Source organism: Rhinoderma darwinii, chromosome 1 (assembly GCF_050947455.1).
Source record: "Rhinoderma darwinii isolate aRhiDar2 chromosome 1, aRhiDar2.hap1, whole genome shotgun sequence".
NCBI lineage: Eukaryota > Metazoa > Chordata > Amphibia > Anura > Rhinodermatidae > Rhinoderma > Rhinoderma darwinii.
The window spans coordinates 343,332,088-343,356,240 of record NC_134687.1 but is presented as its reverse complement, the minus strand read 5'-3'; the positions used below and the strand labels follow the sequence as shown (position 1 = coordinate 343,356,240).

The following is a 24,153-nucleotide window of genomic DNA, read 5'->3' as shown; positions in this document are numbered from 1 at the left end:
AAGGCCTTAATTTATACAGCCGGTCACTGCTTCTGCCGCTGGAAGGGGGTGCTTGTAGGTTGTCACTAAAGTGGAGAAATCGCATACCTGCTGTGTGACAAAGCCAGAAAAAAATGGGGGTGGCATATATAGGGCTTGATGCCCAATATGACCTAATAGAGGTTTTTTTTTTATAATTCCCATGTTAAGGGTGAGGCCCAGAATTTTTTTTTATTTCCATTTCATTTGTGGGATTCCACAACCTGGCATAAGGTGACGAAGGCTTATTTGCACTGCCTGGCATACAAATTTGTTTCATGCACAAAATGTTCCAAAACTTGGTCCGTAATAAAAATATTTAAATAATTTAGTGGTGAAAAATTACTGCCATTGGGATTTATGCCAGGAGTAGCAATAAAGTCAGTTATGGTGGGAGAAAATAAACTTGTGGGTTCCCACACTAAATCGGTTTGGTGGGGTTGTGCAATTTCAGGGGCTGCACTTTGAACGGACGTTGTGGCAACTGCACCGTCTCCCATATCACTGGTACTGGGTCTCATATCCGTAGAATCCCTTGAAGCGACACTTTTGCTGTCGCTTTCAAGTAAAAGCTCAACTTCAGATGCAGAATCCGTATCTGAGCATAGCATCTGATAGGCTTCCTCAACGCTGTATCTTCTGGCAGCGATAATGATAATACAGTCTAAACCGCAAATAATAAATGGAACGAGCGGTTTAATTTTTTTTATCAACTAATCAACTAAGAACATAGTTCTTTTTTAATTTTTTTTTTTTCAAACCTAAACCCTACGCCTAACACAAACCGTAAACCCAAGCCCAGAACAGCACCCTACGCCGTCTAACAGCGTACATGCCGTCTAACAGCGTACCCTAAAAAGAAAGTAGTTTATAGTTGTAGACTGAGTACCTGAACCGCCTGATGTCAAAAGACTGTGGGCGGTCGTTAAGGGGTTAAAATTTATCTAACATTTGTTTGTTTTTTTTACACATTTTATTAGTTCCCCTAGGGGACTTGAACCAGCGGCTACTTGGTTACATGTGGAGTACGCTGTTTCCGTAAATTCCATAGTAGTAAATGTCAGTTACGGAAGCAGCGTAGCATTCGAACTATGCTGTTTCCGTAACTACTGTTCAGTTCTATGGGAGTTACGGAAACAGCATAGCTCCGCGAGTTACGCTGTTTCAGTAACTCCACATGCAATCAAGTGGCCGGGAGAGCACAGAAAGCTAGAACAGGGTTTAGGGGGCCCCATTCTAGAGATAGGTGCGGGTCCTGAATCTATCTGACATTTAAGACATATCCTGTGAATATGTCAAATGTCCTTCATAGAAAAACCCCTATAAATGCCACGGTCGCTATTGACCACGGAATTTAACTAGTTAAAAGGGTTTGCCATAAAACACATTTATCCCCTATCCACAGGATAGGGGCTACATGTGAGATCGCTGGGAGTCCCACTGCTGGGACCCCCAGGGATAAGGAGAATGGTACCGAAAGTCACCCAGAGCGCTACATGAGAAGCCTGGACTTCCGTATTCTGTGTCCGGCTTATCTGTTCTGCAGCTCCATAGAGATCAATAGAGAGCCGCTCGCGCATGCGCAGAAGAATCCCATTGATCTCTATGCAGCTGCCGGACACAGAACGCAGAAGTCACAGCTTCTCATGCAGCGCTCTTGGTAACTTTCGGTCCCCGTTCTCTTTATCGATCACATGTATCCCCTATCCTGTGGATAGGGGATACATGGGTCTTATGGCACAAACCCTTTAAACTGCCAGGAACATCGAAATTAGGCCTGATTTACACGAGCGTGTGCGTTTTGCGCGCGCAAAAAACGCTGCGTTTTGCGCGCGCAAAAGGCATTTGACAGCTCCGTGTGTCATCGGTGTATGATGCGCGGCTGCGTGATTTTCGCGCAGCCGCCATCATAGAGATGAGGCTAGTCGACGCCCGTCACTGTCCAAGGTGCTGAAAGAGCTAACTGATCGGCAGTAACTCTTTCAGCACCCTCGACAGTGAGTTCCGATCACAATATACACCAACCTGTGAATCAAAAAAAGACGTTCATACTTACCATGAACTTCCTGCTTCCTCCAGTCCGGTCTCCCGGCCGTTGCCTTGGTGACGCGTCCCTCTCTTGTCATCCGGCCCCACCTCCCAGGATGACGCGGCAGTCCATGAGACCGCTGCAGCCTGTGATTGGCTGCAGGCTGTGCTTGGCTGGAGCTGTCACTTGGACTGAATTGTCATCCCGGGAGGTCAGACTGGAGGAAGAAGCTGGGAGTTCTCGGTAAGTCAGAACTTCTTTTTTTTTTACACGTTCATGTATATTGTGATCGGAAGTCACTGTCCATGGTGCTGAACCAGTTTAACTCTTTCAGCACCGTGGACAGGGACTGTCTCCTGCCGTCGCGTACCCGAACATTTTTTGCCGGGTTCGGTCAAAACGAGTTCGGCCGAACCCGGTGAAGTTCGGTGCGCTCATCTCTAATTTGACACTCCGTTTGGATGTTTGTAAACAGAAAAGCACGTGGTGCTTTTCTGTTTACATTCATCCTTTTGACAGCTCTTGCGCGAATCACGCAGTTCGCACGGAAGTGCTTCCGTGCGGCATGCGTGGTTTTCACGCACCCATTGACTTCAATGGGTGCGTGATGCGCGAAAAACGCACGATTATAGAACATGTCGTGAGTTTTACGCAACGCACTCGCGCTGCGCAAAATTCATGCATCGTCTACACTGCCCCATAGACTAATATAGGTGCGTACGACACGCGTGAAAAGCACGCGCGTATATTACGCTCGTGTAAATGAGGCCTTACTGTTGCTGGCCGTTATAGCAGCGTGTCAGAAGCTGACACATGCAGTGTATGGAGCGGGCTCAGTACGTGAGCCCGCTCCATACATAACCCCCCCTTCAGCTCCATGATGTGCCGGCACGTCATGGGTCGGGAAGGGGTTAAGTAATGAAGCAGTCATGGCACCCGGCGCTGCCGGGTCCCTTGACTGCGGACTATAAGACGCAGGGACTTTTTAGCTAGATTTATTCTTATAGTCCGAAAAATACGGTATGTCCTATAAAAAACATTTGTGAAAAAAAACATTTTTTATTTACACGGTCTTTGAATTAAATTCAGCTGTGGGGTCAAAATACTCACTACACCCCTCGATAATTACCTTAAGGGGTCTAGTTTTCATTTATGGGGAGTTTACCGTTCTGGCAGCTCAATGCCGCTCCAAATGTGCAGTGAGGCCTAAAACATTTTCAAGCAAAAAATGTGTCCTCAAAGCCACCGGGTGCTCCCTTCCTTTTGGGCCCTGCCATGTGTCCAGGTAGCACATTAGGGCCACAATCAGGGTATTATTGAACACAGGAGAAAAATGGCGACAGACTTTGGGGTGTGTTACTTCATTTTCACATTACAAAGAAATCTGCCTTTAAAATTATACATTTGTGGAAAAAAAAAATTTTTATTATATTTTTGTACACCTGCATTGCATGAATTCTTAAAAAAAAAACAAAAAAACGATGGGGTCAAAGTACTTACAATACCCGTTAATAAATAACTTAAGGGGTGTAGTTTTCAAAATGGGGTCATTTATGGGGCTTTCCATCATTGACACCTATGAGCCTCTAAAATCGTGGCTTGGTGCAGGAAAACAAGATGTACTTCAAAATGTATACAATTATTAAATTTGTACGTCTTCTAAACTGCTCAAAAATTGTTTCTTTTGGCAGCACTTTTGAAAAAAAAAAAAAAAGGTGTAGAGATGGAAATATATATTTAATAAAATAAAAAAAAATTGTACAGTATGTACAATACATGACACATTGCAGTTTAACCCCTTAATACCAAAGGTGTTTTAAACCTTAGTGACCAGAGCAATTTTCGCAGTTTTGCTATTCACAGATGTAACGCAGTATAACTATGTGTTTTATGTATCGATGTGAATTTTGCACTGTTTTCTTGGGACATGTAGTGCTTCCTTTTTGTGGTATATATTTATAGGTAACTTTGTTACTTTTTTTATAGCCGTGGAAAGACCAAGAAAAATTTAGATTTTTCGTCATTTAAAATGTAACAGTTTGAAAATAAAAGTAATTGTATCATACAAATGTATTGAAATATTTTTTCATTTATCCTGATCATAAGGACACCTGACTTGGAGGTGTAGTTTGTTTTTTGAAAATTCACTGAAGTGATAAGTAAAATATATAACTTTATTTCATAACTCTCTAAAAACAGGGGTACAATCACCACTGTGAAAAAGCCCCACCGTGTGTATTAAAAACGTATTAAACAATTACTTCAACCCTACGCGTTTCTATACTTATCATCAGGGGTCTGTAGCTTGGTCACTCTGATGATAAGTATAGAAACGCGTAGGGTTGGTTTCAAGTGAGGAATTTTAGCGTAGGGGACAGTGGCATTGTTGTGTACCTGAGCATTAGGAGTTTTTGGTGCGGTTATCGCGGGCTCCGGTGTGTTTGAGGGTCTAAACCACTGTTACACCAATGTTTAAACGCCGATTCCAGATTGGTATCTTTGTAGTACACCCAGTCATAGAGGGTTCGCAACTGAATCAGGACTTGGAGTAATTGTTTAATACGTTTTTAATACACACGGTGGGGCTTTTTCACAGTGGTGATTGTACCCCTGTTTTTAGAGAGTTATGAAATAAAGTTATATATTTTACTTATCACTTCAGTGAATTTACAATTTTTTCATATTTTGTGGGAGCGCAAATCATATGTATCGTTCAATTCAGTGAAGTAGTTTGTTTTTTGACCAGAAATATAGTATAAAACACAAGTGCCCCTTTTTTTCAATTGCGCACTAAAATGTCTTAACTTAGTTTTTTACACCATGGTATTAATGTATGGGTAATGGACTGGAAGTCCAATAAATAATGGTAAAAAAAACATTGTTTTCTACAAACTAGACCCTCTAAAGTCTATTTCTAGCGGTTCAATTTCTGTTTTAACCCTTCACATTTTTTACAGAATTTGTCCAAACTTGGGCCAAAAAAATTTAAATTGCTTTTTTTTTTTTATTACAAAAGTGCCACTTTTCTAAAGCCATTTCGTAACACCATATGACCTATTGGTAAAAGTGACCCCTTTCCACATTCTGCTATTTCTCCCGTGTACGGCGATACCAAATATGTGTGTCTAATCTATTATATGGGCCCGTTATAGGGCATATCATAGAAGGAGGCCATTTTGGCTTTTGGAGGCCTTTTTACGCCAGAGCTGATTTTAGGGAACCACGCTATATTTGCCGTGGTACTGCAGGTCATTTTGACAAGTATAAATGTCCTGCTAATATTCATCTAGGGGTATAGTGAGTATTTTTAATAGGTGGAAAGAAATAAAAAATAGGTTTTTCCAGAAAATACAGTATTGCTGCATTTTTGCAGTGAAACATTCTCCAATAAGCAACCCTTCCTTTTGGTTCTCCCTACAAAAACAGTGTGAAAGTAAATGAGTTCATAATGTGGGTAATATCACGGTCTTTGCCTTCATAGATTCTAAAGGCAGATGTGTAGCCTGTACCGCTCTCACAGAGCTTGTCGATTTTAACCCCATATTTTGTTCTCTTTGAGGGGATGTACTGGTGGAATGAGAGCCTGCCTTGGTAACTCATCAGCGATTTATCCACCGCTAGGTTTTCTTATGGCTTGAACACCGGCCTAAATGACTCCTCCAAAATTTCTATCAGGGGCCTTATTTTATACAGTGGGTCACGGCCTGGATTACTACGGGGGGGACGGGACGGGGACTGGTGATTGTCGTTAAAATGAAGGAAGCGCATTAGCACCTCATATCCGCTTCTGGTCATAACGGCTGGAAAAACAGGTGTGGCATGTGTAGGGCTTGTTGCCCAATATGACCGGACTGGGGGCTTTTTCACTAACCCCATGTTGAGGATGAGCCCCAAAAATGTTTACGTTCACCAGTATTTGTGGGGTGCCACTTCTTTGCATAGGAGGTTGTTGGCTTTTCAGCAAGGAAGTGGCGAGCATACAGATTGGTTTAGGTTGACAACCAGCTCCAATAGTTCATCTGTAATGATTTAAAAAAAAATCTGGGGCTGTAAAATTTTCCACATTAATATTTATCCCTGGTGTGGCAATAAATTCTGGGATATTAGGGGGAAATGACTCTGTGGGTACCCACTCAATATATTCTGGGGGAATAGAGTGGGCCGTGTTTTGTGGTAGTTCTGCGACATGCCCTGTGCTTGTGGACTCTGCAGCGACACTTGAATTGCAGAAAGCGTATCACTGTCGTCGCTATCAATGGTAGACAACATTTTACCTCGGACGCGGTCAGAAACTAACATGGCGTATGCCTCTTCCACCATGAACCTTCTATGGGCCATTGTAATTACACACACGTACAACAAAGACTGTAACCATACGCACACGCAGACAAGTGTTATTTTTTCTCACAGACAAAAATACACGGACGTCACAAAAGCACGCTTCACAAAAAAGTGATGTCGAACAAACACGTAGACTATAAAAAAAAATTATTTTTTTTGCACAAATAAAATACACAGTTGTCACACACGTACGCTACACAAAAACCCTAGGCTAAACCCAGAATAACTCTAGAATAGAACCTAGACTAACCCTAAGGAAACGTTCACACGTGGCGGAATTGCTGTGGAATTCTGCTGCGGACAGTCCGCAGTGGAATTCTACAGCGGCCGTTTTTTTACATTTGTTTCTATACATTTTTAAGAAAGTTAGTGCAGACGTTGTGGAAAACTCCGCTGCGGACCATAGGCTGCGGTGCAGAATTTTCTGTCCGCAGCATGCACTGACTGTTGCGGAGAAGAAGCGGGATTTCACTGCGGATTTCAGCCTTTGCAATGCAAAAACTGAAATATGTGGCAAGTCCGCTGTGTTTTCTGCAACATCTGAACTACCTGTCAAATGTGCAAATGTTGGTGCAGATTCGTTGCGTAAATGCCCCAAATCTGCACCAACATTTGCAGTGGAAAAACACTGCCACGTGTAAACGTGCCCTAAGGTTAACCCTAGCCTAGGTATACAATTGAAGTTTATATAAAGTTTATATATTAGATTTTTTGTAATTTAGTGTCAAATTCTCTCTCTGTCTCTTCTCATACAGTACTACCAAGTGTGAGGAGAGAGAGAGAGACAGGTAGGAGAAACACTTTGTTTTTCATTTTGTGATCACTGTGAATGGTTCTCACAGTGATCACAGGAACGGAAACCACTGTTCTTGGTCTCCGATCATCACTCTGAAGCCAAGGCTATTGCTAACAGCCTTGGCTTCAGAGGCAGATTACCGGGAAAACCACTCCGATGCGGCCCCTTCCCTCCCAAACCACTCAGATGTGGCACTTGCTATTGAGCGCCGCATCTGAGGGGTTAAATACAACCGGAGACCACTGCTAGTGGTCTCCGATCGTTACCAGCAGCCCGGACTTCAGGAGATCCCCCCCGAAATTGCTCCGATGCGGTCCCCTCCCTCCCAAACAACTCAGATGTGGCACTTGCTATTCAGCACCGCATCTGAGGGGTTAAAAATGATCGGAGACCACTAATAGTGGTCTCCGATCGTTGCCCTGAAGCCCAAGGCGGTTACTAACAGCCCGGGTTTCAGCAGCACCCCGCGGAGTCGACACTTCGGAAGAACTACTCTAAACGACTGACGTAAAAACACTATACGCTGGTCATTAAGGGGTTAAAATAGGGAAAAATTAAATTTTTACGAGAGGTCTTTAGTTTTTCGTATTTTTTAATTCATTTACGCAAATCGTATCAGTCTACTTTTACCACTAAAATAAAGCTACAACATAAGATGAAAACCCAATGCCAGAATTACTTGGATATACAAAACCATTGGAGAGTTATTTGCTGATAAAGTAAGACATACCAGATTTTCAAAATGTGGCTTGGTCAAGTGACAAACACGCCTGGTCATTAAGGAGTTAAAATAGAACGTAAATGTCAAAAATTCTTATATTTTTAAGTTTTAATTAAAAAAAATACAAAATCGTATCAGCCTACTTTTACCACATAAATATAGCACAATACGTCACAAAAAATAATGTCAGAATCACTTGGATACACAAAAGGCATTACAGACTATTATGCTATTGATTCCGTCACAACGACGGAACCCTTGCACAACGGAGACATATGGAAACAATTGGCACTGGATCAGTCACCACTGATATAAATGGCATATGATGGAAACCTATGGTTTCCGTTTGCGTCAGTCAGGGTTCTGTTCCGACGCAAAACCCAGACTGAACGGGATCCTGGCACAGATGTGAATGAAACATTATTTTGCAAAACGTTCATACATTCCATATTTTAAACATCTGGCTTGGTCCTTAAGGCCAAAACAGGCTCAGTCCTTAAGAGGCTCTGTCACCAGATTCTGAAATCCCTATCTCCTATTGCATGTGATCGGCGCTGCAATGTAGATAATAGTAACGGTTTTTTTTGTTTTTTTTAAAAACGTTCATTTTTGGCCAAGTTATGAGCTATTTTATATATATATGCAAATGAGGTTTGAAATGGGCAACTGGGCGTTTTTTTTTCGTTATGTCCAACTGGGCGTGTATTGTGTTTTTAACTGGGCGTGTTTACGTGTATGACGCTGACCAATCAGTTACAAGTCAGCATCATACACTCCTCTCCATTCATTTACAAGCAACGATGTGCAGCCACATACACAGAGATAAACATTACTACAGTGCCCTGATAATGAATACACATGAAATCCAGCCTGGACGTCATGTGTATTCAGAATCCTGACACTTCTGACTCTTTTCTGTGAGATTTCTAGCAAGGGAAACGAAATAATTGCTCATAACTTGGCCAAAAATGAAAGTTTCAAAAAAAAACAAAAACTTTACTGTTCTCTACATTGCAGCGCCAATCACATGCAATAGCAGATAGGGATTTGATAATCTGGTGACAGAGCCTCTTTAAAAGGAACAGTGTCACCAAAAATTTTTTTTTAATATGTTAAAGATGTTAGTGCTTTATTAAAAACGTTTGGATTAATTTGTTTGTGTGTTACTTTTTTTTATTTTTACACTTTTTCTTCCCTATGGGGGCTGCCATTTTTTTTTCCATTTCTGTATGTGTCGATTAATGACACATACAGACATGGAATACGGCAGCTCCAGTCCCATAGGGACTGCGAACGAGTCCCGTTCCATCCACTATCGTGTACGCTGCTGTGTGGGAACAGCGCATGCGCCGCTCCCACACAGTTCAATTTGAAATGCGCGCCGTCCGGCGCCATTTTCCTGTGGACCGGAAGTCGCGGCCGGACAGTAAGATTACTACTTCCGGTCGCGGCTTCCGGACTTGTGCACATGGAGCAGCGGCAGCAGAGGCAGCAGACGGAGCGGACGGGCCGGAGGGAGCCGCGGCGGCAGGAGCAGGTAAGAGATTTCTATGTATGTTCGTGTTTCAGTGTGTGTTTACTACTGTATGTAAACCTACTACACTGTGTGTTAGCTCAAAAAATGGCGACACACAGTGTAGGAGGTTAGACCGTTCAATCCCCTCGTTTATCCCGGCACTAGCCAGGATAAAGGAGGGGGGATTCTGAGAGCTCACTAGAGCGAGGGATTTTTACCCAATTTTGCAGCATAAAGCAATGTGGTTGCTTTACCACATGCAATGCTACAATTTTGGGAATGGCTCCATCTAGTGACCAGTGCTGGGAAATATTATAAATTGAATCCAATTTATAATATTTCCTGACTCGTGAAAAAAAAATAAAAAAATTAGAACAATGTTTAATCACCTATACACTAATTGTTTAACTAAAAAAAAAAAAAAAAAACATGTTTTGCTAGCAACACATTCCCTTTAAGGGGATAAACACAACTTTCCATAAGGGCTTGTCCACACGTAGCGGAATTTCTGCGTTTTTTCTGTCCGGAATTGCGGACGGAAAAGACACAGCAGAGTACATTAGCAGCAAAAGGGGGCGAGATTGAACAAATCCCACCCAAACACGTGTAAATGCGGAGCGCAAAAAACACCCAGAAATGGGTTAATGCAGCAGTTTTCTGTAGCGGACATTTCGGGTGAAAGTGAAAAACTGCACCACAGTTTGATGCGCTTTTTTGTAGAGAATTCCCTGCGGCGCACAGGGCGGATACACTGCGTGCTTTTATGCAGCGTATCCGCCCCGCGTAAACATGGCCTAAAGCAGCCTCCATGGACTCTATGTTTGCAGGGCACAGAAATCAATGTACACAGCTTGTCCACAGAATGAGCTGTAAGGCCCCATGCCCACGACCGTAAAAAATCTCCGTAATTGCGGACAGTAATACAGTCCGCAATTACGAGCCCGTTCGGTTCTTTTGGCCACGGACACCTTTCCGTATCGCTACGGATAGGTGACCATGCCGAAGAACCGTACCGCAAGATAGAACATGTTCTATCTTTTGCGTTTTACAAAGTATGGGAGCACGGCCTGAAAACGCGGTCATCGGTGCCCGATTGCGGGCCGTGATTACGCGGCACAGCCGTGTGAATGAGGCCTAAGGGTGAGCAGGTGTGTGATTAAATCAAAATTAAACATTTTAACAAAATTTCATAGTTGAGATCGAAATAAAATTTGCTTTATGGTTTTTGCTGTGATTTTATAATGCGCTCTATTAATTTTTATTTTTTACGTTGCTGACTTTATAAGTAGCCAATTTAAAAAGGGAAAACCAAAATGGCTGCCAGTTGTCACTTTAGCAAATACAACAAGACAGAAAAATGTTAATATCGCGAAGTAAAACATGTAATCTATAACCTACCGGTTGCTGGATGACCTCTGGAATGTATGATGTACCTGTAACTGCATTGCACAACCTGTCTTCTGGCCATGACATACAGCGGAGTAGCACTCCCTGCATGAAGTACAGAAAATGGCTATGGCAGTGAAAGTTCATATCTCTCAGTGTTTAACCCTCCATTTTTGTTTTTTTCCAAAAGACACTTTTTTCTGTCGTTTTTTTTTTTTTGCAGGATCGGTTGTCGTTTTTAATGACACAATTCGTACAGGGGAAAAAAAAAAAAGCAATTCCTTGATTTTTGGGTTTCACCATGTGGTAAAAAAAAAATTGTATCGGGTCAATACAATTACAGCGATACCAAATTAGGCTGGGTTCACACAGAGTTTTTTGCAGGAGGAAAATCTGCCTCAAAATTCTGTTTGAAATTTTGAGGCAGATTTTCCTCTGCCTGCACGCCGATTTTCGCCCCCGGCCATTTAGCGCCGCGGGCATAAAACGCAGCAAAATACGCTTTCTCTGCCTCCCATTGATGTCAATGGGAGGTCAGAGGCGTAAACGCCCGAAGATAGGGCATGTCACTTTTTCCTGCGAGCCGGTTTTTCCGCCTCCCATTGAAATCAATGGGAGGCACTTTCAGCCGTTTTTTGGCGCGTTTTCCGACGCGACTTCCGCGTCAAAAAACTTAGTGTGAACATATCCTTATGTAGTTTTATGTTTTACAAAGAAAAAACTAGTTGTTAAAAAAAAAATATATATATATATATATATATATATATATATATATATATATTTTTTTTTTTATATATATATATATATAGATTTGACACGCCATATACTGAGCCCTAACGTTTATTTTTCCGTTGATGGAGCGGCGTGAGGGTTTTTTTGGCGCAAGCTGTAGTTTTCATTGGTACCATTTTGGGTATTGTACATATGACTGATCACTTTATTTATACGTAGGAGGTAAAGTGACCAAAAAGCAGCAGTTCTGGCATTTCCTTTTTATGGCGTTCATTTGCGAGATAAATAAGGTTATATTGTAAGTTAGGCCTTATTCACACATCAGCGATAAATGGCCATTTTCAGAACAATGATGTTCTATGCGTGTATTCACACGGCCGTTTCTTTTAACGGCCCGTGAATAATGGCCGTCAAAAAATAGGACGTCCTATTTTTGGCCGTTTTAACGGCCCGACGGCCCCCATAGAAGTTAATGGAACAGTTTTTAACGGCTGTTAATAAATGTAACAACCGTTAAAAACGGATCTGTGACGTGGGGATTTGCAAGGGAACTACTAGTTCCCTTGCTGGCCATCGGCGGCTCGATGACACACACCCAACAATGCAGTGCCGATTTCTCCTGGTCTGGTCGCTAGTCTCGCGGGTTCTGCCAAGGCGGCGCGTCGCCACAGTTCCCGTGAAGACTTACCTGAAGAAGACAGCGCTGCGTCGGTGAGTATGTAGGGCATTCATGTCGGGTGTGCGGCATCACATACAGGAAGGGTGTAAATAGTGTCTATGTGAACAGGTGACCTTCCTTTGGGTGTTTTCAGGGGGTTGGTCCAAAAAAAGCCTGACCAATGAAATTCATCAGTTTTTTTAACGGCCATGAAAAACGGATGCAAAAGGGGTGGCAAACGGCCATTAAAAACGGACAGACGGACTGGAAATGGGTGAAAATTTAGAGACACACTGATGCAAAATGGCCATGAAAAGCTGACAGTTGATCAGTTTTTAATGGACATTTTTTTTCACTGTCGTGTGAATATAGCCTTAGGGCCTGTTCACATCACCGTTCGCTTTCCGTTCCAGGGTTCCGTCGGAGGTTTCCGTAACGGAAAGTGAAACCACAGCTTCCGTTTCAGTCACCATTGATATCAATGGTGACGGAAACATCATTAATAATGGCTTACGTTCGTCACCATTCCGGCAGGTCTCCGGTTTTCTGAAAGCGAACGGTGATGTGAACAGGCCCTTAGACTTTCTACAGATGTGGCAATACCAATTATGTTCCTTTCTTATATTGCTTTAGGGGGAACATGTAAAAAAGTTTAACTTTTTTTACCCCAGGAAACTGGCGTAAACGTGCGAATATATTCCCCCAGTGTTATTTCTACATTAGCAATGTAAGAACACAAACAGGCAGCTAGGGTAATTCCATATGCTACAAAATCTTGGCACAGGGGCGTATTAGGCCACCCATAGAGCTGCATAGGACCTTACTGCATTCCCTAAAGGGTGGATTCACACACCACAGATTTTGTTACAGAAATTTCTGCGACTGAATGGAACTTGTAGAATCTGTACACCTGCTGCAAAACAACCCCAATCAGATGAATAAAACGGAAGAAAGTTGTGCAACAAAACCTGCCGCGTGTGAATCTACCCTAACATCTCTGGTATAGATGTGCTACACTACGGAACGCCGGTGCCACTTTTCACGATTGCCTGTCTGAAGAGCAAATACAAGATTCACAGCTGCTTTTCTGAAACCAAAAGATGTGATGGACTTGCAAAGCACGGCAGCGTTCTGACAGCGCAAACATCTCCAGTCAACAGATCTATTTCTGTCCGGCTACAGTGCTAGAGGAATCATTTTCACACACAAGCTATTTCAGCAGACAACTACTTCACTTTGGAAAGCTGCATGTTAAACTCGGAATTGAAACATGATGCTCTGTGCTACGTATTGCTGACTAAGCACAACCCTTAGGCCTCATTCACACGACCGTAGCCATGTGCACGGCCGTGATTTTCAGGTCGGCCGGGGGCGGAGTGCACCCACAAGCCACCCACTAATCGCTGGCTGTGCACATGTCCGCAGCCATTATTTGCTATGAGCCTGGACCGCAGAACACGGCCGTAATAAGACATGTCCGTTCTTAATGCGGTCCGGGCTCCGGGGCCACGCACGGACCCTGGAAACCATGGTGGTGGGCATGGCCCCATAGGAATGAATTGGGCCGCAATTCTCCCGTGGATTTTCGGGAGAATTGCAGCCACAAAAGCACGTTCGTGTGCATGGGGCCTTACTCAAATGCCCATGACCTAAACGAAGTATCATTTCAAGACTCACTCACACAGGGACTAATTGAAAAATATTTATATTACTCGAGTAAGGGTCCTCTTGGGGTATTATTTTCAGCCGTTTTTTGGGCCGAAAAATCGGAAGCAGAACGCCTCCAAACATCTGCCCATTGATTTCAATGGGAAAAACAACGTTCTGTTCCGACGGGTCGTTGTCTTACGTGGCAGTTTTAAAAAAGCGCCCGCGTAAAAAAAAAAACACCCGCAAAAAAGTGCATGTCACTTCTTGAGCGTTTTTCATTGACGCTATAGAAAAACGCGAGTTTGCTTAATAAATGTCTGAAAATCAGGAGCCGATTTCCCTTGAAAACAGTTCCATATATTCAGACGTTTTTGATTTCGTTTGTGCATGTACCCTTAGGGCAGGGGGTCTCAAACTCGGCCGGGTAAGTGGGCCGCATATAGAAAAAATGGGATGTTGACGGGCCGCATTACTTTCAAATTTGATACAATACAAAATTATTGTTAATCAATTAGTTATTTGAACTACTATAACACTATGTTACTATAATAATAATAATACTACATTACTATAATAATACCGCTAGGTTTAAAATTTGAGATATTTCTCCACGTGCTTATTTCAACAATCCAGCTTTCCAGTTTAACCCCTTCCCTCTTTGGCCACTTTTGACCTTCCTGACAGAGCCTCATTTTTCAAATCTGACATGTTTCACTTTATGTGGTAATAACTCCGGAATGCTTTTACCTATCCAAGCGATTCTGAGATTGTTTTCTCGTGACACATTGGACTTTATGTTACTGGCAAAATTTGCCCGATACATTCAGTATTTAATTGTGAAAAACACCAAAATTTAGCGAAAAATTGCAAAAATTAGCATTTTTCTCAATTTAAATGTATCTGCTTGTAAGACAGGCAGTTATACCACACAAAAATGTTGCTAACTAACATCCCCCATATGTCTACTTTAGATTGGCATCGTTTTTTGATCATCATTTTATTTTTCTAGAACGTTACAAGGCTTAGAACTTTAGCAGCAATTTCTCACATTTTCAAGAAAATGTCAAAATGCTATTTTTACAGGGGCCAGTTCAATTCTGAAGTGGCTTTGAGGTCCTTAGATATTAGAAACCCCCAATAAGTCACCCCATTTTAAAAATTGCACCCATCAAAGTATTCAAAACAGCATTTAGAAAGTTTCTTAACCCTTTAGACGTTGCGCAGGAATTAAGGCAAAGTAGAGGTGAAATTTACAAAAGTTCATTATTTTTTTCCAGAAATTCATTTTGAATCCATTTTTTTTGTACCACGGAATGTTTTACCCAAGAAATGCAACTCAATATTTATTGCCCAGGTTCTGCAGTTTTAGGAAATATCCCACATATGGCCCTAGTGCGCTAATGGACTGAAGCACCGGCCTCCGAAGCAAAGGAACACCTAGTGGATTTTGGGCCTCCTTTTTATTAGAATATATTTTAGGCACCATATCCGCTTTGAACAGGTCTAGTGGAACTAAAACAGTGGAAACCCCCCAAAAGTGACTCCATTTTGGAAACTACACCCCTCGAGGAATTTATCTAGGGGTATAGTGAGCATTTTGACCGGCCAGTTTTTTTGCAAAAATTTTTGGAACTAGGCCATGAAAATGAAAATCTACATTTTTTCAAATAAAATCTAGGTTTAGCTAATTTTTTTTCATTTCCAAAAGAACTAAAGTAGAAAAAGCACCACAACATTTGTAGAGCAATTTCTCCCGAGTAAAACAGTACCCCACATGTGGTAATAAACGATTGTTTGGACACACGGCAGGGCTTAGAATGGAAAGTGCGCCATTTGGCTCTTGGAGCTCAAATTTAGCAGGAATGGTTTGCGGAGGCCATGTCGCATTTGCAAAGCCCCTGAGGGGACAAAACAGTGGAAACCCCCAACAAGTGACCCCATTTTGGAAACTATACCCCTTGTGGAAATTATCTAGGGGTATAGTGAGCATTTTGACCCCACAGGTTTTTTGAAGAAATTATTGCAAGTAGGCTGTGAAAATGAAAATCTAAATTTTTTCAAATAAAATGTAGGTTTAGCTAATTTTTTTTCATTTCCACAAGGACTAAAGGAGAAAATCACCATAAAATTTGTAAAGAAATTTCTCCCGAGTAAAACAATACCCCACATGTGGTAATATACGGCTGTTTGGACACACAGCGAGGCTGAGAAGGGAAAGAGCGCCATTTGGCTTTTGGAACTCAAATTTAGCAGGAATGGTTTGCGGAGGCCATGTCGCATTTGCAAAGCTCCTGAGGGGACAAAACAGTGGAAACCCCCAACAAGTGACCCCATTTTGGAAACTATACCCCTTGTGGAAATTATCTAGGGGTGTAGCAAGCATTTTGACCAGCCAGTTTTTTTACAGAACTTATTGTAAGTAGGCCGTAAAAATGAAAATCTACATTTTTTCAAAGAAAATGTAGGTTTAGGTATTTATTTTTCATTTCCACAAGGACCGAAGGAGAAAAAGCACCGCAACATTTGTAAAGCAACTTCTCCCGAGTAAAACAATACCCCACATGTGGTCACAAACATCTGTTTGGACACACGGTAGGGCTCAGAATGGAAGGAGCACCATTTGGATTTTGGAATGGTTTCTGGGTGTCATGTCATATTTGCTGAGCCCCTGTAGTACTAGTACAGTGGAAACACCCCAAAAGTGACTCCATTTGGGAAACTGCACCCCCTGAGGAATCATCTAGGGGTATAGTGAACATTTTGATCCCAAAAGGTTTTTTGCTGAATTAATTAGAATTAAGCCATGAAAATGAAAAATAATTTTTTTTTCAAACAAGATGTCGTTTTAGATACACATTTTTCATTTTTGCAAGGAATAGAGAAGAAAAAGCACCCCAACATTTGTAAAGTAATTTCTCCCGAGTACAGTAACGCCCCATATGTGGTTATAATCGGCTGTTTACGTATACGGGAGCATTCAGAAGAAAAGGAGCGGTATTTATCTTTTGGAGCGTAGATTTTGCTGGAATGGTTTGCGGACGCCATGTTGCATTTGCAAAACCCCTGATGTACCAAACAAAAGTGACCCCGTTTTAGAAACGACACCCCTAAAGGCATTTATCAAGGGATGTAGTGAGAATTTAGACTCCACAGGTGTTTTTCAGAAATGAATACGCAGTGGATTGTGCAAAGTGAAAATTGCAATTTCTCCACTGATCTGCCCATTCACCGCACAAGATGTTGTGCCCCTAGAGAATCTTACCCCATAAAATTGTTAAGCGGGTTCTCCCGGGTATGGTAATGCCTTACTTGTGGCCATAAATTGCTGTTTGGGCACACTCTAGGGCTAAGAAGGGAAAGACCGCCATTTTGAGCATGGATTTTGCTTGGTAATAGTTCTGTTTGGAGTTTTGCTGGTATTTCCGTTTATAATGTGGTGGCATATGTAATCTGTGCGGAGAACATCAGGGTATATGTAATCTGTGCGGAGTACATCAGGGCATAATAAGAGGGTATAATAATGGGGTAAATAATACAATTATCCATAGCTGTGTGTTACGCTGTGAAGCGACCCGTTATGCGCAGGCCGGCGTCACACTGAAGCGGTTTTCTTTCTTATCCCCCTTTTGTAACACTCTTTACACTGCACCTTTTGGGGACTTTTTCTCCTTCGTAGTTTGGGAAATATTACTGGGAAAGTTTTGCGCTGGTATAATACGGGCACCCTCGCTTCCAGCGGATGTGCTATGTCCCTTCCCTTTCCTAAATACTAGGGCCCTGAAACTGAAGGAATGTTCCCCTCCGGCCTGGGCATTGAGATGTTTTTCATCACCGCATTACTAGTGCCATAACTTTTTTATTTTTCAGTAGATTGAGCGCTGTGTGGGCTTGTTTTTTGCGAGACGGGCTGTATATTTTATTGGTACCATTTTAGAACACATACGACTTTTTGATCACTTTTTATTTCATTTTTTGGTAAAGGAAATTACCAAAAACAAGCAATTCTGGAATAGTTTTTTATTGTTTTTTTTATCGGCATCCACAGTGTGCCCTAAATTACATGTTAGCTTTATTCTGCGGGTCGATAAGATTACGGCGATACCAAATTTATATAGTTTTTTTTATGTATTGCAGCTTTTGCACAATAAAATCACTTTTTTTATAAAATCATTTGTTTTCTGTGTCGACATTCTAAGACCCATAACTTTATTATTTTTGCGTGCACAAAGCGGTGTCAGAGATTATTTTTTGCGGGACGGATTGTCGTTTTTTATTAGTACTATTTTGGAGTAAATGTGACTTTGATCACTTTTTATAGCATTTTTTGGAAGGAGATGTGACCTAAAAACAAAGATTCTGGCGTTGTTTTTCATGTTTTTTTTTTACGGCGTTCACCATGCGGGATAAATTACATAATTGTTTTGTAGTTTGGGTCGTTACGTACGCGGCGATACCAAATTTATATAGTTTTTTTTATGTATTGCGGCTTTTGCACAATAAAATCACTTTTTTTATAAAATCATTTGTTTTCTGTCTCGCCATATTCTAAGACCCAGAACTTTTTTATTTTTGCGTGCACGAAACGGTGTCAGGGATTATTTTTTGCGGGACGGATTGTCATTTTTTATTAGTACTATTTTGGAGTAAATGTGACTTTTTGATCACTTTTTATAGCATTTTTTGGAAGGAGACGTGACCTAAAAACAAAGATTCTGGCGCTGTTTTTCATGTTTTTTTTTTACCGCGTTCACCGTGCGGGATAAATTACATAATAGTTTTGTAGTTTGGGTCGTTACGGACGCGGCGATACCAATTATGTATAGTTTTTTTTTATTTTTCCCATAATAAAAGACTTACTATGGGAAAAAAGTCAGTTTAGCTTTATTTTTATTTGAAATGTGTGTGTTTTTATTGTTTTACCACATTTTTATTAACTTTTTTTTACTTTTTTTACTTGTCCCACTAGGGGACATGAGGGCCTGATGCCCCGATCACTACTCTAATACACTGCACTACATACGTAGTGCAGTGTATTAGCGCTGTCAGTTATTCACTGACAGCAAGCCTATGAGGACTCGCCGCAGGCGGGTCCTCATCGGCTCCCGTACAAGGCAGACTCGGACGCCATTTTCTGGCGTCCGATTGCCACAGCAACCCAGCGATTGCATCACTGGGTTGCCGATCGGGTGAAAACCTATCAGGTGCTGCGCTCTATTGAGCGCAGCATCTGAGGGGTTAATCTGCCGGATCGGAGAATAGCTCCGGTCCTGGCAGTTACAGGAGGGTGCCAGCTGTATAATACAGCTGTCACCCCGCGGTGATGGTGCCGGCCCTGCTCCTGAGCCCGCACCATCACTGCGCCGTATATATACGGCGCTTTGCGGGAAGCACCTCCCGACAGCGCCGTATATATACGGCGGATGTCGGGAAGGGGTTAAGTGTCGCTAAATGCAGTCCGGCGGCTCAGTTAGCACACATGTCAACATTAGGCAGCCCCTTTTTATATAGTGCCGCAGTGCCCTCTGTGGATGCTGCCGCAGTGCCCTCTGTGGATGCTGCCGCAGTGCCCTCTGTGGATGCTGCCGCAGTGCCCTCTGTGGATGCTGCCGCAGTGCCCTCTGTGGATAATGTAACACACCCCTAGATAAGGCCACAGTGCCCTCTGTAGATATTGCAACACACCCCTAGATAATGCCAGTGTCCTCTTCAGATACTGTCACACACCCACTTGTAGATGGCTACCACAGTGCCCTCCGTAGAGGCTGCCACAGTGCCCTCCGTAGAGGCTGCCCCAGTGCCCTCCGTAGAGGATGCCCCAGTGCCCTCCGTAGAGGATGCCCCAGTGCCCTCCGTAGAGGCTGCCCCAGTGCCCTCCGTAGAGGCTGCCCCAGTGCCCTCCGTAGAGGATGCCCCAGTGCCCTCCGTAGAGGATGCCCCAGTGCCCTCCGTAGAGGATGCCCCAGTGCCCTCCGTAGAGGCTGCCCCAGTGCCCTCCGTAGAGGCTGCCCCAGTGCCCTCCGTAGAGGCTGCCCCAGTGCCCTCCGTAGAGGCTGCCCCAGTGCCCTCCGTAGAGGCTGCCCCAGTGCCCTCCGTAGAGGCTGCCCCAGTGAACTCCGTAGAGGCTGCCCCAGTGAACTCCGTAGAGGCTGCCCCAGTGAACTCCGTAGAGGCTGCCCCAGTGAACTCCGTAGAGGCTGCCCCAGTGAACTCCGTAGAGGCTGCCCCAGTGAACTCCGTAGAGGCTGCCCCAGTGAACTCCGTAGAGGCTGCCCCAGTGATGTCAGGGGCTTGCCCAGAGCTGGAGTCCCAGGCAGAGCGCTAGTAGGCTCTTCCTGGGACTCCAGCTGTGCTCCTGACATCACTGGGACTCCTGCTCTGGGGAAGCCCCTGACATCATTGTCGATGTATGGACAGCGATGTCAGAGGCTTCCCCAGAGTCCCGGAGCAGAGCCGATAATAGCGCTCTGCCCGGGACTCCGCTCTGGGTAAGACCCTGACACACTGTTCATATGTGGACAGCGATGTCAGGGAATTCCACAGAGTCCCGGAGCAGAGCCGACACCAGCGTTCTGCTCGGGACTCCGGCTCTGGGGAAGCCCCAGACATCGCTGTTCATATGTGGATAGCGATGTCAGGGAATTCCACAGAGTCCAGGAGCAGAGCCGACACCAGCGCTCTGCTCCGCTCTGGGCAAGACCCTGACACACTGTCCATATATGGACAGCGATGTCAGGGAATTCCAGAGTCTCGGAGCAGAGCCGACACCAGCGCTCTGCTCGGGACTCCGGCTCTGGGGAAGCCCCAGACATCGCTGTTCATATGTGGACAGCGATGTCAGGGAATTCCAGAGTCTCGGAGCAGAGCCGATACTAGCGGCTCTGTGTCCCGCGGGCCGCAGATGACAGCCCCAGGGGCCGCATGCTTGAGACCCCTGCCTTAGGGTATGTTCACACGCAGTGACCAAAAACGTCTGAAAATACGGAGCCGTTTTCAGGCGTTTTTGTAACTACTCGTGTTTTTCGCGGCGTATTTTACGGACGTTATTGGAGCTGTTTTTCAATGGAGTCAATGAAAAACAGTTCCAAAAACGTCCCAAGCAGTGACATGCACTTCTTTTTCGCAGCCGTTTTTTTACACACCGTATTTTGACAGCAATGCGTAAAATTACGCCTCGTGGGAACAGAACATTGTAATTGAAAGCAATTGGCAGATGTTTGTAGGCGTAATGGAGCAGTTTTTTCAGGCGTAATTCGAGGCGTAAAACGAATTACGTCTGAAAACAGTGCGTGTGAACATACTCTTGGACGGAGCAACCTGGGCTGTGTAAACAAGTGTCAATAAACGAGAGTCCGTTGATCAGCGCTCGTTTGCTCCTTTCACAACTACAATATTTTCAGCAGCATAAACGATACAACCAGCCATTTAAAAAGTGTTCACCCGTTCATTGGCTGATCGTTGCCCTGTTTATACAGGGTAGTGATCGGGAACGAGCGTTCAAGTTTGTCCATGTAAAAGAGCCTTCAGTGATTCAGATGAATTTACTACCTCTAAGGCCCCATGCACACGAATGTAAAAAAACGGCCGTAATTACGCGCCCATAGACTTCTATTGGCCACAGGTACCTTCCCGTTTTCTTACGGGAAGGTGCCCGGGCCGTTGAAAAATATAGAACATGTCCTATTTCAGGCCGTAATAACGGCACGGGCAAGCCCATAGAACTCTATGGGGCTCCCGTAATTACGGGTGGCTACGTGTGTGTACCCGTAATTACGGGAGCGTTGCTAGGCGACGTCAGTGGATAGTCACTGTCCAGGGTGCTGAAATAGTTAACTGATCGACAGTAACTCTCAGCACCTGGGACAGTGACAACCGCTGGAGTTAATAGTATTAAAAGTTAACTTACCTGCTTCTTCCTCCAGTCCGGCCTCCCGGGATGACGTTTAATCCCATGTGACTGCTGCAGCCAATCACATGCCACGTCATCCAGAGAGGTCGGACTGGAAGTCAAGAGAGGGACGCGTCACCAAGACAACGGCCGGGGTACGTATGCACTTTTACTTACAATCGCTGCGTTCCGCTGCGGAAACTCTGCCCCTTCTCTCTATCCACCACTGATAGAGAGAAGGGGCTGCCGATTAGTGCAATGCAATTTTGTATAGAAAACGGGTCCGTAAATACGGGTCGAATACGTGTGACAAAGGCCCCGTATTTACGGGAGGAAAAAAATACGTTTGTGTGCATGAGGCCTAAACAAGCCTAGTGGTTTTCCAATTACCACAACTAGATCTTCATCCACCTACTGTAGTTCAACTGAACAAGGAGCAAACCAGGGAAACTATGCCAGTCACCTGCAAACTGGCGGTAGGGGCCACTTATGGGTTATGTATACAGATATCATTCGTTGAGCTACCCATTAATGAAAGAACGCAAATGATCCACACGACAGAGCACGTTCGCCCTTTACAGAGTTCCTGCAAAAAATCCGGCCCATACATGTGAATGGGGTTGTTTCTGCCTTGTGTGAATATACCAGCAAAGGATTATTCCCATCTCAGACATTTATGGCATATCCACAGGAGACAGCATAGATGCCTGATAAACGCGGGCCAGACCCCCACTCACCTAGTGAGGCGGCCGTTGGCACGTACACGGTTCTCTCCATTCTGTTCTAGTGGAGTTAAGAAAACAACCGAGCAAGCGTGCTCCGCCAGGGGCATAGCTATAGTGGGGAATGTGCCCCGGGTGCAGTCTCCGCAGGGCAGCAGCGTCTCCGCTGGACCGCAGGGCGGCGCCGTCTACGCTGGACCACGGACTAAATATACATCAGCCCCCTTTTCAGACCTTGCTCTCATGGCGCTCCAAAAAACTATGAGTAAACACAAACGCTAGTTACTGTAAAGCGGTTTTTAACACGTGCTGTGCGCGCTTTCAGTGTGTAGTTAGGACTCTCATTGACTAAGGGGATTAAGCGCGTTTTCTGTGGATTTTACGCACCAAAATTGACCTGCGCTTTTTTTACGCAACACACTTTTTAAAAACACATGCGTAAAAACGCATCATATGCGCGAACGGCGCACTTTCCCATTGGAAGATTAAATTATGTGTTACTTTACGAGTTTTTCGGCACATTTTACGTACCAAAACAACTCATAAAATACACATGTGTGAACAGGGCCAAATTTGACATGGCTTACAAGTTGTACACTGTGAGAAACATTTGTCATACTGTATATTCCTCGGGTGAGAGGTTGTTGAGGAATACAGTCCACGTCCATACTGCAATGAAAGTCTGTGCCAGTTTTAGCGAGTATGCCTAGATGTAATTCTATTCTATGGGTACAATAGCTTATGGTGTAGCGGGGATCCATCCTAGGGGGTCGCAGACCCATGAACCCGATCAGCAGTATTTCATCTAGACAAGTCAGCTGTCAATCCATACCATGGACAACCCCTGTCAGAGCCATACACTACATCCGCACAGCAGAGACTACACCGTTCACATTAACCCTCTTATAACAGCAAGACGCAGCTCTCTACTCACCCGCCTGCTCCCGGGCTGACAGGACAGACACCACGTAATGGGCGCCGTCAAAGTATGGAAACATGGACAGGCGGGAGAAGTGCACAGTCGCCTCAGTGATCAGCTCCATGCTGACAGCCTGCTGCTCTCACTCCTAGTCACACAGCTACACCTTCATACTAAATGCCGAGACGAGCTGAAGGACCTTACATGACATCATGTGTTCAGTCACATGTGTGGGAGGAGCCAGGAGGAGATTCATGAGGCGTTATCTATTTTCTGCTAGAGTATGAGAAAATCTCCTCATGAGGATGTGCGTTTCGTGAGCTGCGTCTGTGTGTAATGTGCACGATGCAGAGCTGTGTATGTGTGTAATGTGCACGATGCAGAGCTGTGTATGTGTGTAATGTGCACGATGCAGAGCTGCGTATGTGTGTAATGTGTATGTGTGTAATGTGCACGATGCAGAGCTGTGTATGTGTGTAATGTGCACGATGCAGAGCTGTGTCTGTGTGTAATGTGCACGATGCAGAGCTGTGTATGTGTGTAATGTGCACGATGCAGAGCTGTGTGTGTGTAATGTGCACAATGCAGAGCTGTGTATGTGTGTAATGTGCACGATGCAGAGCTGTGTATGTGTGTAATGTGCACGATGCAGAGCTGCGTCTGTGTGTAATGTGCACGATGCAGAGCTGTGTATGTGTGTAATGTGCACGATGCAGAGCTGCGTCTGTGTGTAATGTGCACGATGCAGAGCTGTGTCTGTGTAATGTGCACGATGCAGAG

At 44.0% G+C, this 24,153-nt stretch overlaps 1 protein-coding gene across 1 annotated transcript in view; it reads right to left on the bottom strand.

The window, feature by feature from the left end:
* TMEM38B (transmembrane protein 38B) overlaps positions 1-23,653 on the bottom strand; it is a 127,877-nt gene extending 104,224 nt beyond the window's left edge. The window contains exon 1 of the mRNA XM_075826105.1: positions 23,389-23,653. Coding sequence (XP_075682220.1) covers positions 23,389-23,497 — 109 coding nt within the window. The 5' untranslated portion in view covers positions 23,498-23,653. The remainder of the gene's footprint in view (positions 1-23,388) is intronic.
* Positions 23,654-24,153: the final 500 nt, after the last annotated feature.